Source organism: Myotis davidii, unplaced genomic scaffold (genome assembly GCF_000327345.1).
Source record: "Myotis davidii unplaced genomic scaffold, ASM32734v1 scaffold65, whole genome shotgun sequence".
Taxonomy (NCBI): domain Eukaryota; kingdom Metazoa; phylum Chordata; class Mammalia; order Chiroptera; family Vespertilionidae; genus Myotis; species Myotis davidii.
Genome location: NW_006297833.1, coordinates 439836 through 453170, shown reverse-complemented (window position 1 = coordinate 453170; position 13335 = coordinate 439836). Strand labels below are relative to the sequence as shown.

Genomic DNA, 13335 nt, shown 5'->3' with positions numbered 1-13335 from the left:
TCTTTCAATGAAACTGACCAGAGCATGACCTAGACACCTCTATCCGTTCATTTCAATGAATCAGCATTCTGAAGGACAGACCTGGAGAGCTGATAAATATTCTGTTGAGATCTCCCCTAAATTTTCTGCCTTTAGAAAATAGATATAAAAACCCTCAAGATAAAGGAAGCCTGTGTGTGCTCTTGTTGGAGTATGCCCATGCGCCTCCATTTCTCGGTTGTATACTTTTGCTGCCTTTCTCCTAAACTCCAAGGGTCCCCACGAAATTTGCAACCACGGGAGCAATGGGCAGCAGCAGGTGTCCCGAGCTAACCCACTGACCCTGTCCCTAAGGCCCCCTTTCCTCAGATTTCCCAGTGAGCTAGCAGCAGCCCCGCCTTGACTCACTTCTTTCCTGTAACATTTCTAGAGGCCAAAGCAGCTGCATCTGTTTCTCTCCTGTTGCCTCTTCTATCCTAAGCCCTTTATTGTTTCACTGCCCCAGCTTTAATAAACGTACCTCAAAATCACCGGGACTCGTGCTGTAAAATCTTTCCTGTACAAAGTCAAGAACCCACACACCACTGCCAGCCTAGGCAGACCCACTCTGGGCCCAGGACCTTTCCAGTGACAATGAGACAACAATAGTTTGGGTTCATTGTAGGAATTTTGGAAAATTTAGGGGGGAAAAAAACAAAGAAAAGAGTTTTAAATTACCCAGATTTTTGTGTGTAGCTTTCAATTTTCTTGTTGCCTATGCATACATTACATACCTATCTACAGGTAATCTCTTTTTCTTTCCCATCTAAAATTTGGGATTACATTAATATCATTTCTTTTTCTCCTCTTTAGTCCCATTTTACAACAAAAGTTGTTAAATAAATTTTAATTAGCTAAAATTGCATAAATTTTTACTTTGTGAAAATTTAGCGATTGCACATTTAAAAAATGAAAGTAACAGGTATGTGGTACTTACCATCTCCAGGCATAGTTCTTTGTGTTTCAAAATTTGCAAATCATTTAATCACCATAGCAATCTTATGAGATAAGTACAGTTACCATCCCCATTCTTCCGATGAGAAAGGAGATTAAGTAACATGCTCAAGACTACACAGTTAGTAAGCAAGCCAAGGTTCGAACTCAGGCCAGATTCTATGTCCTTAAACAATCAATTTAAACTGCTCTCTTCCAAAATAAACAGAATAACCACAAAGTAAGCATTTATTTCCAGGGAATTTCTTACTTATAGGGAACAATACTCACCAGTCCATACCTTTCTTTTTCCCCAACCAGATACTCAGGGAGCTAACAACCCTGTAACTTAAAGGGCGTTTATTCGTGTTGTGTCATGTCCAGGGAGGACCCTGCAGTTTAGTGAGGCAACATAGGAGAGTTCCAAAGGCCTCCTTACTAAAACAGAGCCCCCTTTGCCCCCTGTTAAAGTCCAAGCTAATCATTCCAAACGCCAAAGTTTCCTGTTAACATGGTGACAAGTTCAACTGTACATCCAGTATGACATCAACTGCGTTAGAAAAAGACCAAATAAGTATAGGAATCATGGCAGTTACCTCTATATATACATCGTACCTTTCACTCTGTGAATCACGAAACACCCATTCCACAGTTGGTTCTGGAATGCTCTCAGATATGCAGACCAGGGCGTCCTCATTTTCCATTTTTCTAAAGTATGGTCTCCTTAATGTGTAAAGCAGTGTATCTAAAGCATCACAAATTATTAATATTTTAACATTTTAAAAATTGTATTAGCAGTCCCCTCAAAAAAATTCTGTATCATTAAGAAAGGCTAATATTGCATGGCCAGTGTGGTTCAGTGCATTGATCGTTGCCCATGCACCAAGAAGTTGCTGGTTCAATTTCTGGTCAGGGCATATGCCCAGGTTGCAGGCTCGATCCCTAGTAAGGAGCATGAAGGAGGCAGCAGATCAATGTTTCTCTATCATCGATGTTTCTGTCTTCTATCTCTCTCCCTTTCTCTCTCTTTCTAAAAAATAATCAATAAAAACATATATTTTTTTAAAAGGCTAGTATTTTATAACATAGCAGTGTCATCTGCTCCAGTCCAAATATATATATATAACAATATAACCCTCACCAACATATTAAATTCAACTCTAGTAAAAACACCAACTTTAGCATTTATGCTCTTAGCCAGTTTTCTTGGGTGTTTCATAAGTCCACAGACAAATAAAGATGAGTGGAGTGAGGCCATGTGAAAATACAAATATTGATACAGATAGAAAAAAGAAAACAGGAAATATCGAAGTTTAAAACCCATTCTTATATAGTTTAAGACCCAACTTTCTTCCCATAATTTTATGTAGGCAGAAATACACAAATTTAGAATGCAGAAGTATAATGACAGAGGTAGGACTGGAACCGAATAATAATGAATGTCAACTGTAATTTAAAAAATAAAGCTTTTAAAAAGAACTGGAACAGAATTGAGAGGTTCAGTTTAGCCTGCTGCTTACACTGGACCATCACACCTCTCCCTCCCCGCTGTGCCACTCCCACAATGCCTAATATATAAACTTACTGTCCACTTTTGCTTGGACCTCTCTATGGACAGGAGTTCACTACTTCCCTGAGCAGATCCTTCCATTTTCAACAAACCTTTTTTAAAAAGAAAGTTTCCCTATGCTAAATTCTAATCTCCTATCTTATAATAAATTTATCTTAAAGTATTACATAAGATATCCTATCTAATAATAGAGAAACATGGTAATTAGCCATACCTCTGCTACCCTTCCCATTGGCTAATCAGGGTGATATGTAAATTAACTGCCAACCAAAATGGCGGCCACCAGCCAGGCAGCTTGAAGCGAACAGGAGGCTTGCTTGCTTCAGTGACGGAGGAAGCTAACATTCCCCGCCTGCCTTGCCGGCCTCTGAGCTTGCAGTTTAAGAAACATTGTTACAAATATAGAAGCTAAACAAAACCCCAGACACCTGCTTTCAGCCAGCGGGCTTCAGCCAGCAGGACCGCAACATTGTTTCAATTATAGAACAAAAGGAGATCCCTGCTTTCAGCCAGCCGGGATCTCAGAGCTGGAGTGAGCAGGACCGCAACAGTGTTACAATTATAGAACCCAAACAAACCAGATACTTGCTTTCAGCAGCCAAGGCCTCAGAGCTGGAGCCAAGCCTCAGAGCTAAAGCTGGCCCAGAATTTAAAAAAAAGAAAAAAAGGAAAGGTTGGGAGCTTCAGTCACTTGCCAGCCTGAAAACGGCCCTCAGCCCCTCACCCAGACTGGCCAGGCACCCCAGTGGGGACCCCACCCTAAAGGGGGTGTGACCAGCTGCAAACAGCCATCATCCTCTCATCCAGGCTGGCCAGGCACCCCAGTGGGGGCCCCCACCCTGATACAGGACACTCTTCAGGGCAAACCAGCTGGCCCCCACCCGTGCACCAGGCCTCTATCCTATATAGTAAAAGGGTAATATGCCTCCCAGCACCAGAATCAGCGGAGCCGCGGGGTCTCCCTGCACCAGGATCAGCGTGACAGGGGGCAGCGACCAAACCCCCTGATCGCCCTGCGGTTCTGTGTGTGACAGGTGGCAGGGCTACAACCTCCCTATCTGCCGTGCTCTGTTCGTGACAGGGGAAGGCGCCCCAACCCCCTGATCAGCCCTGCTCTGTGCGTGACAGGGGGTGGCGCCCCAACCCCCTGATTGGCCCTGCTCTGTGTGTGACAGGGGGTGGTGCCGCAACCTCCCTATTGACCCTGCCTTGAGTGTGTAAGGGGGCGGTGCCCCAAGCCCCCAATCGGCCCTACCCTGAGCGTGACTGCGGGTGGCATCACAACCTCCCAATCCGCCCTGCTCTGTGCATGACAGGGGGCGGCGCCCCAACTCCCCAATCGGCCCTGCTCTGAGCCTGACCAGGGGCTGCACCTAGGGATTGGGTCTGCCCTCTGCCACCTGGGAGCAGGCCTAAGCCAGCAGGTCGGTATCTCCCAAGGAGTCCCAGACTGCGAGAGGGCACAGGCCGGGCTGAGGGACTCCCCCTCCTCACCGAGTGCACAAATTTTTGTGCACCGGGCCTCTAGTATATTACTATATAATACATATATGTGTATGTGTTTACATATATACACAAAAGAATATCCTGTATAATAAAGAATATGCAAATGTTGTCATGCCCTCACGCCATAACGGCTCAGACACTCAATGCTAGGGAGAGAGGAATGGGGACCAGCCAGGCACAAATGAGCTCGTGAGAGAGGAATGGGAACCAGCCAGGCACAAATGAGCTCATGAGAGAGGAATGGGGACCAGCCAGGCTGTGGCCCAGGAGAGAAACAAGCCGCCTGCCCCACGGTCCCGGGCATCTGCAGCTTCGGCCTGGGCGAAGCTGCCTGCCCACAGTCCCCTGCGGCTGCGGCTGGCCTGGGCAAAGCTGGCCCAGGTCCTGGATGCCTGCGGCCAGCCAGAGGAGGGAAGCCCGGGTCCCCTGTGCCTGCAACCGGCTGGAGGAAGGAATCCTGGGTCCTGGGTGCAGGGCAAGGCAGAGGTGGTTAGGGGCAATCAGGCAGGTAGGCAAGCGAGCAGTTAGATGCCAGCGGTCCCAGATTGCGAGAGGCAGTTGGATATCCTCCAAGGGGTCCCAGATTGGAGAGGGTGCAGGCCGGGCTGACAGACGACTCTCCCCCACCCCCTGGTGCACGAATTTCGTGCTTTGGGCCTCTACTGTGAACTATAAATTCTGGAGCATAATAAAAACTAATGCCCATAGACTCATACTCGCTTAATAACTGGAATATTAATAAACACCTTTGAATGTACTTTTGTGCTTCTCCCCATCTCTGGACCCTAGGTAACCTTTATACTGAATTTTGTGTTTATCATTCCAGTGATTTTAAAAATGTTGTCACTGCCCTGGCTGGGTGGCTTAGTTAGTTGGAGCACTGTCCCTTGCACCAAAACATTGCAGGTTCGATTCGAGGGCAAGGCACATACCTAGGTTGCAGCTTTGATCCCCAATCCGGGAACCTATGAGAGACAACTAATCAATGTTTCTGTCTCATATTAATCTCTCACATCTCTCTCAAATAAATACATACATACATACATATCCTTGGGTGAAGATTTAAAATAGTAATAATACTAATACTACTACTAATAATAAAATTAAAATAAAAAATGTTTTCATCACATAGACATGTTGCCCTAAACCAGGGGTCCTCAAACTACGGCCCGCGGGCCACATGCAAATACAAATATTGTATTTGTTCCCGTATTGTTTTTTTACTTCAAAATAAGATATGTGCAGTGTGCATAGGAATTTGTTCATAGTTTTTTTTTAAACTATAGTCCGGCCCTCTAACGGTCTGAGGAACAGTGAACTGGCCCCCTGTTTAAAAAGTTTGAGGACCCCTGATCTACACTAATAAAAGGGTAATATGCTAATTAGACCGAGAGACCTCCCGGATGACCTTCCGGGAATAATGGCGGAGCGCACTCCTGGTGGGAAACACCTGCCTCTGCTCTGCCATTGATCCCAGAGCCCAGGCCTGGTGGGCAGGGCCTCCCTGTGGGCGGGGATTAATGGAGGGACCCAGGCCAGGTGGGAAACGCCTGCCTCTACTCTGCTATTGATCCCAGAGCCCCAGCAGGGTGGGCAGGGCCTCCCTCTGCGCAGCATTGATCACAGAGCCCTGGCAGGGTGGGCAGGCAGGTGGGGGGTAGGGAGCAGTTGGGGGTGATCAGGCCGCGGGGGGGGGGAAGTTGGGGGTGAGCAGGCTGGCGTGGGGTGTATGGAGCGGCAGGACTCTTGTCCCTGCTGCAGAGTTCACGTGCTGAAGGAAAAGAAAGGGAGCACCCACTGTACACAGGTCCCCGTCCCAATACACATACAACCTGATGTCTACAAGTTTGGTCCATTCGTTGCCTCCGCATGTTCAGCAGAGGACAGTCTCCTTTTCCTCCTCTGATCCAGGGCTTCCAGCACGAACGGAGGGGAACCTAAACTCCCTGCTATTCCACCTACCTATTTCCAATAAACTATACTAAGCATTCTTTTGTGTTCACAAATAATTTTTAGTGAATGATACATATTAACCTTATGTATTTATAGCTGTCATTGTGAAGATGTAATATTGCTAAAATTGCCTTTAAATCAGAATTATAATCCACCTATATAATAAAGAGCTAATATGCAAATGGTTGTCACGCCCTCACGCCATCACACCATAAAGGCTCAGACACTCAACACTGGGGAGAGAGGATTGGGGACCAGCCAGGCACAAATGAGCTTGTGAGAGAGGAATGGGGACCAGCCAGGCTGCGGCCTGGGAAAGGGATAAGCCGCTGTCCCTGCGGTCCCGGGTGCTAGCAGCTGTGCCTGCACCAGTGGCCCGAAAGAGGTACAAGCCACCTGCCCCGTGGTCTCGGGCACCAGCAGCTGTGCCTGCAGTCCAGGAGAGGGACAAGCCACCCGCCCCGTGGTCACAAGCACCAGCGGCTGGGGCTGTGGTCCAGGAGAGGGACAAGCCACACACCCTGCGGTCCCAGGAGTCAGTGGCTGCACCTGCACCTGTGGCCCAGCCCAGGTTTAGGGGCAATTAGGCAGGTGGAGGTGGTTAGGGGAGATCAGGCAGACAGGCAGAGGGGATAGGGGCAATTAGGCAGGCAGGCAGGCAAGTGGTTAGGAGCCAGTGGTCCATGATTGAAAGAGGCAGTTGGACATCCCCCAAGGGGTCCCGGAGTAGAGAGGGTGCAGGCCGGGCTGAGAGACGACCCCCTTCCCCCACTCCTGTGCACCAATTTCATGCACCGGCCCTCTAGTTATGTTATACTGTCAACTGTAATTGAAAAATGAAAATATTTGCTACTAAAAGAAAAAAAATCAGAAACACAGGTTAAGGGAGATAATTACTCTAACTAGTTAGACCAGGTTTCCTGACTCAGATGCCAGAAGAATTTCCTGTACATCACACAGCCCTCAATCTCCTCCTCTCCTCAAAATATTCCCTTCTCTATGCTAACCATTCTCAACTCCTTCCACTGTTCCTCACTTAAGGAATTCCAAATTCATCACCATGCTGATTGCCCTGTTTTGTCAATATTCATCTGAAAACAAATGGTGATCTACTGATTTCCTTAACCTAGACATCATATTTTCATGAACATGGCCAAGGTCCAGATTCCCTTTTTTAGGAGCCATGCCACACTGCCAGTGAACACAGAGCTGGTGGTTCACTAAACGGTTTCTCTTCTTCACACTGACTGTTGCCAAGTCTCCCCCACCTGACTTTTTTAAACTTCACCTGCTAAAAACAAGTTTCAATTTACTTGAATGATTGTTGTTAAAAAATTTTACGTTGTAAATCATAAGTGGAAAGGAGATATTTTAAATATAATAGAGACACAGCAGATGCCCACTTACCTTAAAAAAATTCAAATATTAACACTTGGGAAGAGAGAGAGAGAGAAAGAGAGAGAGAACAAGCAAGAAATCCCTGCCCTGGCCAGTATGTTTCAGTGGACAGAGCATTGGCCTGCTCACCAAAGAGTGGGGTTCCATTCCCAGTCAAAGGCACATACCTGGCTTGCAGGTTCGATCCCCTGCCCCGTGCCAGTCAGGGCAGGTGAAGAAGACAACCAATCAATCTCTCTCTCTCTCCCTCTCTCTCTCTCTCTTCTCTCTCCCTTCCACTCTCTCTAAAAATCAATGGACATCCTAGCCAGTTTATCTCAGTGGGTAGAGCCTCAGGCTGAGGACTAAAGGGTTGAGGGTTCGGTTCCTGGCCCTCAACAGGAGGCAATCAATAGATGTGTCTCTCTCACATCGATGTTTATTTCTCTGTCTCTCCCCATCCCTTCCACTCTCTTGGAAAATCAATGGGAAAAATATCCTCAGGTGAGAATAACAAAACAAAAAAAAAACAAAAAAGGGAAGACATCTATTAATCTCTTCCAACCTGAAGCACACAGACTTATTGTCCCACAGAGGGGAGTCAGGGGTGGGGGAGAGGACAGAGAACAGGCCCAAAATCAAAGAGCAAAGAAGCGTAGCTCTTGTCTTTTGAGATTCTAAGGTCTGATTCAATAAATTTCAGAGTAATAAAACAGTTTTTCAGAACAAATTTTGATCTTACCTAATTTTTGCCTTACAAGCTGATTTGAGAACCTGACACCCCACCCCATCCCAGTAAAATGACACTTCTGGGGACCTACATGGCCACAGCGTTTTTCTGTTAGCAACTCTGACTGCAAGCCCCGTGCAGTGTTGTGCAGGAAGTGCAGACCTGGCTAAACTCAACCCTACCTGCACCCTGTACCACACCTCTTGTTGTGCCCGTTTTCTCAGCTACATGCAGGCGGGGTCGCCGTGGGGATGGAGATGTTACGTGCAGAACACCCTCACCAAGGGCAGTCCTTGGCCAGGGCGTCTCTGTGGGCTGGACTCACACACACCACAGTCACTGACCAGGAAGAAGGGAGCCTAGCAAGTCCTACCGTGTGTAGCCAGGGACCTAACTGACATGGCACAAACCCAGAGTTTTGGGAGGCCTGCCCTGGCCCCTAGGGCAGTAGGACCGATGTGAATGCCCTACCTCTGGTCTAGTCTGACATGGGAGGTAAAGTGCTCAGTGCACATAGTGTGAACCTGTGCAGTCCCTAAGCCTGCGCACAAGTGAGGAAACAAGAATCCAGAAGGCACATGCTGGGATGATCCTGCCAACCACACAGTTGTCCCATCTCCCTGGTTAAGAACATATGGCTGTTCCCTACAGTTTGCATAGTGACCTGGCATCTGTATAACCACAATAGCCACTAGCTATATGTGGCAATGTAAACTCAATTTTTAAGTTATTAAAATTAACTAAAATGACAACTTTGGTTCCTCAGTCACACTGGTCACATTTCAAGCGTTTAACAGCCACACGTGGCTGGTGGCTACCATATTGGAAAGAGCAGACACAGACATTTTCATAGCCTCAGAGACCATGAATAGGGCTAAGATCTTACAACCCAGGAGGTCTGTGGTTTTTATCTCTTTTTTACAGATAGAGAAATTGAAGCTCAGAGTGATTAAGCAACCTGCCAGAGGTGGTAATATCAGATCCAGAATAAGAATCCAGGTCTTCTGAATCCAAGACTAAAATGTTTTCCATTTCTTCATGTCAGCTATCTGTCACTGAAAAAAATAGGGGACCTCAATTGAGGCTACCTGGATTTTTCAGAGCGCTAATTCTTTTTTTTTTAAATATATTTTATTGATTTTTTTTACAGAGAGGAAAGGAGAGGGACAGAGAGCCAGAAACATCGATGAGAGAGAAACATCGATCAGCTGCCTCCTGCACATGTCCTACTGGGGATGTGCCCGCAACCAAGGTACATGCCCTTGAACCGGAATCGAACCTGGGACCCTTCAGTCCGCAGGCTGACGCTCTATCCACTGAGCCAAACCGGTGCTGGCCTAGCGCGCTAATTCTGATAGTCCCCGGGTCAGAGAGTCTCAACCCGTTATCTGGATGGTTGAAGTGAATTCAATCAATTCCACTCCAGGTTGAAGGAAACCTGTGTGTTGTGTGCGGAGCAGCTGGGAAAGATCCTGGGTTCTCAACAAGGGCATGGCCTACTGTGAGGACCTTGTAGCAAGCGGCACTTACTTCTTATACTCACTGTGAACAATATCGTGTAATTGGTCGCTTCACTTTGAATAAAAAGTAGGTATTCTCCAGCTTGGGTTTCTGTCATTTTCAAAATGAACATGGAAACAACTCCTCTGAAAAAGAAGAAAGAGAACTAGTTATTTTGAAAAACGTGTGAAACTAAAAACATAAAATTTCATACTGAGTCAGAAGGCGCTTCGGTGTCTTCCATATTCCGTCTGTGACTGCGGCACCAACGGCTGCTCTATGGAGAGCACAGCTTCTGTCACGTGCCCAGCACTTGTTAGTTTAACCTTGACTTTTAACCAGTCTCTCACTCTCAAGTGAAGGAACTCCTTTCCAACACATTCCCTGCATGCTTCCCAACCCTAAACACACAGGATCTTCCATCCCAAACACACAGGTGGAGTGGTGTGCTCCCGTTGGCAATAGGGTACCATTCCCTTTGACCAAACAATTCCCACAGTCATATTGGCCCAGTCACCTGGCTGCCAGCCTCAGTTCCCCTTTCCAGAACCAGATCACTGTACAAGCAAGATATACTGAGACTAAAAATAAATAAACCTTTTTGTGCCTCTCTGAACCAGAGAATTCAAGCAAAATCTGACACAAGGCATTTTCCTATGAAGTAATAATGACACTGACATATCACATAGATGTAAAGAAGATGTCTCAATGTTTGCATTTTTAGCTTTTCAGATATTCAATAAAGATAAATTTGGCTAGGGGCACTGTCTTTAAAGAAACAGTTTTGGTGTGTGTTTGGTGATACCCATTCTCATTAAAGCTTAAAATATTCTCTAGCAGTTTGTTGAGTAATGTTGGCTTTAAATGTACACTTCCTGACATTTAGATCTTTACTACTCAAAATGTGGTCTTTCCCCAACAGTGTTTGCATCAGCTGGGAGTTGATGGAGGTGCAGAATCTCAGGCACCACCTAGACCTCTTGAACCAGAATCCGAATTTTAACAAGACCCCCAGGCCATCCAATGCTCAGAGCACCAAGCAGCAGAGTTCAGGAGGATTTGCGCTGCACTCACATAGACAGCAAATCACTGGGTTAGTATACGTTGGATTGGTTTCTGGAGATATTTTGGTGATGGGCCTTCTTTCTCTGAATCATTCCCTCTTCTCATGTAACTTGTGAAAAAGTTTTGGTTAACCAATGTTTTGGTGCTAAGTTAACTAATCCACAAGACCTATCTAATGACTTTGGCTAACAAACAGAGCTGCCTATTTATTCCAAAGCGAAACACGCTACTCTCATGGAGTGAAAAGGACCCTACTTCTTTTACTTGTCTTTTTGGTCTCAATCCAGCGGGAACTGTTGTGGCATCAAATTTTAATAAGATTTCCAGAACATTTCTTGAAGCCAAAATTCTTCATATGAGAGTGTCTTAGTTTAAGCCAAAGATAAAGGTAACTGAAAAACAGAAGTGAGTAATACAGTCTCAAAAGAGGAAAAGAAAATGAATGTGTTCCAAGATTTAGAACCAAACTTCAGAATTATAGCCACTGTCCTGAAAATTACGTAAGAGTCTGCTTGAACTTAAAGAAACAAATAGAAATACTTGGTACAAGTCCATCACAGAGATGTTCCCATACCTCAGTCAAGTGGCCTGATAACCGCCCCCTCCCACCCCGTTAGGTCATTTGGGTGCCATTTGCTGTCTTTCTGTTCTGGGAAGATAATACCTCTTCTACAGCTCTTGGTCTCCAGAACACCCCCAAGAATTAGAGAGAAAGGCAGCCTTGGAATTATTAAGTGGGCATTTAAATGGCCTGTACCCCTTGCTTCCTGACCCCATCAGGTCTCAGCAAGAGGACAGGGACAACAGGTGACAGCAATCAGGACAGAGTTAGATACAGGCTTGGATGTCAATCCACAAATATTGGCTAAGGTATTTTTCCGTATCATGAGACCAGTGTTCCTCACACACAGATCAATTTCTTACTAAAATATTTTAAGGATATCACATTTCAATTATGCTTATACTGTAAAACAAAATAGATAAAACCAAATGTTCTTTCCCCAAGCATTTCTCAGAAAGAAGCTTCTTACTACTTTAACTAGTAAGCTTCTTGACACTGTAACTAGAATGTAATTAAAACTTTCTAACTTTTTATCTTTAAGACAGTTAAGGAACAAGACAAATAGTCTTTTCGATATCTATCTATATATATATAAAAGGCTAATATGCAAAGTGTCCCCTCAGGAGTTCGACCAGGAGACAGGGAGTTCAAGCACTCGCTATGCACTAACAACCAGGGGGTGGTGTGGAACAAAGGAAGGCCCTGGCCAGCAGCAGGAAGGCCCCGATTGGCCCTGATCACTGTCCAGGCCTAGGGACCCTACCCATGCACAAATTTCATGTACCGGGCCTCTAGCGTGTTTTATATTTTACCAGCTACTCACTGCTTTCTTAGGCCCTAACTATACTTAAATATCTATTTGTAATTTTTTAAAATAACAGACTTTTTAGACCAATGTTATGTTTACAGAAAAACTGAGCAGAAAGTAAAGAGAAATTCTGCATACATCCTTCCTCCCAACCCCAGTTTGCTACAACTAATGAACCAATATTTATATCAACTAAAGTTTACAGTTTACATTAGGCTTCACTTTTTGTGTTGTACATCCTATGAGTTTTAACAAATATATAATGTCATGTATCTATGCCCTAAGTAGATTTTTAGTTCACTTTTTCACTGGAGATAAGAGTTACAATGGACATGTACAGAAATTGAAAATAAACTCTAAATGAAGCAAAATATATTTTTATAGCAAAAAAAAAGCATTCCTCCAAATATCCTCATGGTTGCACATCCATCTCCCACCCTTACCTGTTTTGTAAATCAAAGTGTGGCTGGCATTTCAGGGAGCTGTGTTTAAAGACCCAGAGACAGGAAATGTTCCCCGGGGTTGTGAGCAGCACTTGCAGTGTGATGGAGGCAGATGCGTCTACTTCGACCCTGGCCGCCTCGTAGACGGCCTCTGTACTCTCAGGCCGCAAGGCACAGCCAAGGTCTTCCGGGGATTCTGATGCCTGTGAAACATACAAAACAACGTGAACTTTCTACAAGTGTATATGTAATGCTGCCTCTTAGTTGAAACATTTTCCAAATACATACATATTAATGTACTGCACCCATTGAGAACGTATCACTGACTGAAAAATCACATTAATTATAATTCTCCTTTAAAAAGGTAGATAACTTTAGGCTGCATTTCTAAAATATTTTACAAGCTGTTATGGGTTGAATTGTGCCATTCCCTGACCCCCAAATTCATATAATGAAGTCCTAACCCCCAGTACCTCCGAATGTGACTTTATTTTTCAATAGTCTTTACAGAAGTGATCAAGTTAAAATGAGGCCATTAGGTGGTCTCTAATCCAATATGATTGGTATCCTTATAAGAAGAGGAAATTTGGAGAAGACATACATACAGGGAGAACGCCATGCTAACAGGAAGAGGGTCACCTACAGGCCAGGGAGAGAGGCCTGGAACAGTTCCCTCCCTCACAGCCTCAGAAAGAACCAACCCACTGACATCTAGATTTCAGACTTCTAGCCTCCAGAGCTATGAAACAATAAATTTCTGTTTTTAAGTCACCTAACCTGTGATACTTATGACAGCTCTAGCAAATTCATATACAGACAATAATCACAAAATTTGTAATATGTAGGTAAATGTGTTTGTGACTCTTTTTA

The 13335-nt window shown here is 45.1% G+C and overlaps 1 protein-coding gene across 1 annotated transcript in view; it reads right to left on the bottom strand.

Moving 5' to 3' along the window:
• The window catches only part of FLT3 (fms related tyrosine kinase 3), a 60801-nt gene that overhangs the window by 42200 nt on the left and 5266 nt on the right, over positions 1-13335 (bottom strand). The window contains exons 2-4 of the mRNA XM_006773676.1: positions 12466-12668; positions 9618-9733; positions 1567-1696 (exon numbers count right to left, since the gene is read on the bottom strand). Coding sequence (XP_006773739.1) covers positions 1567-1696; positions 9618-9733; positions 12466-12668 — 449 coding nt within the window. The remainder of the gene's footprint in view (positions 1-1566; positions 1697-9617; positions 9734-12465; positions 12669-13335) is intronic.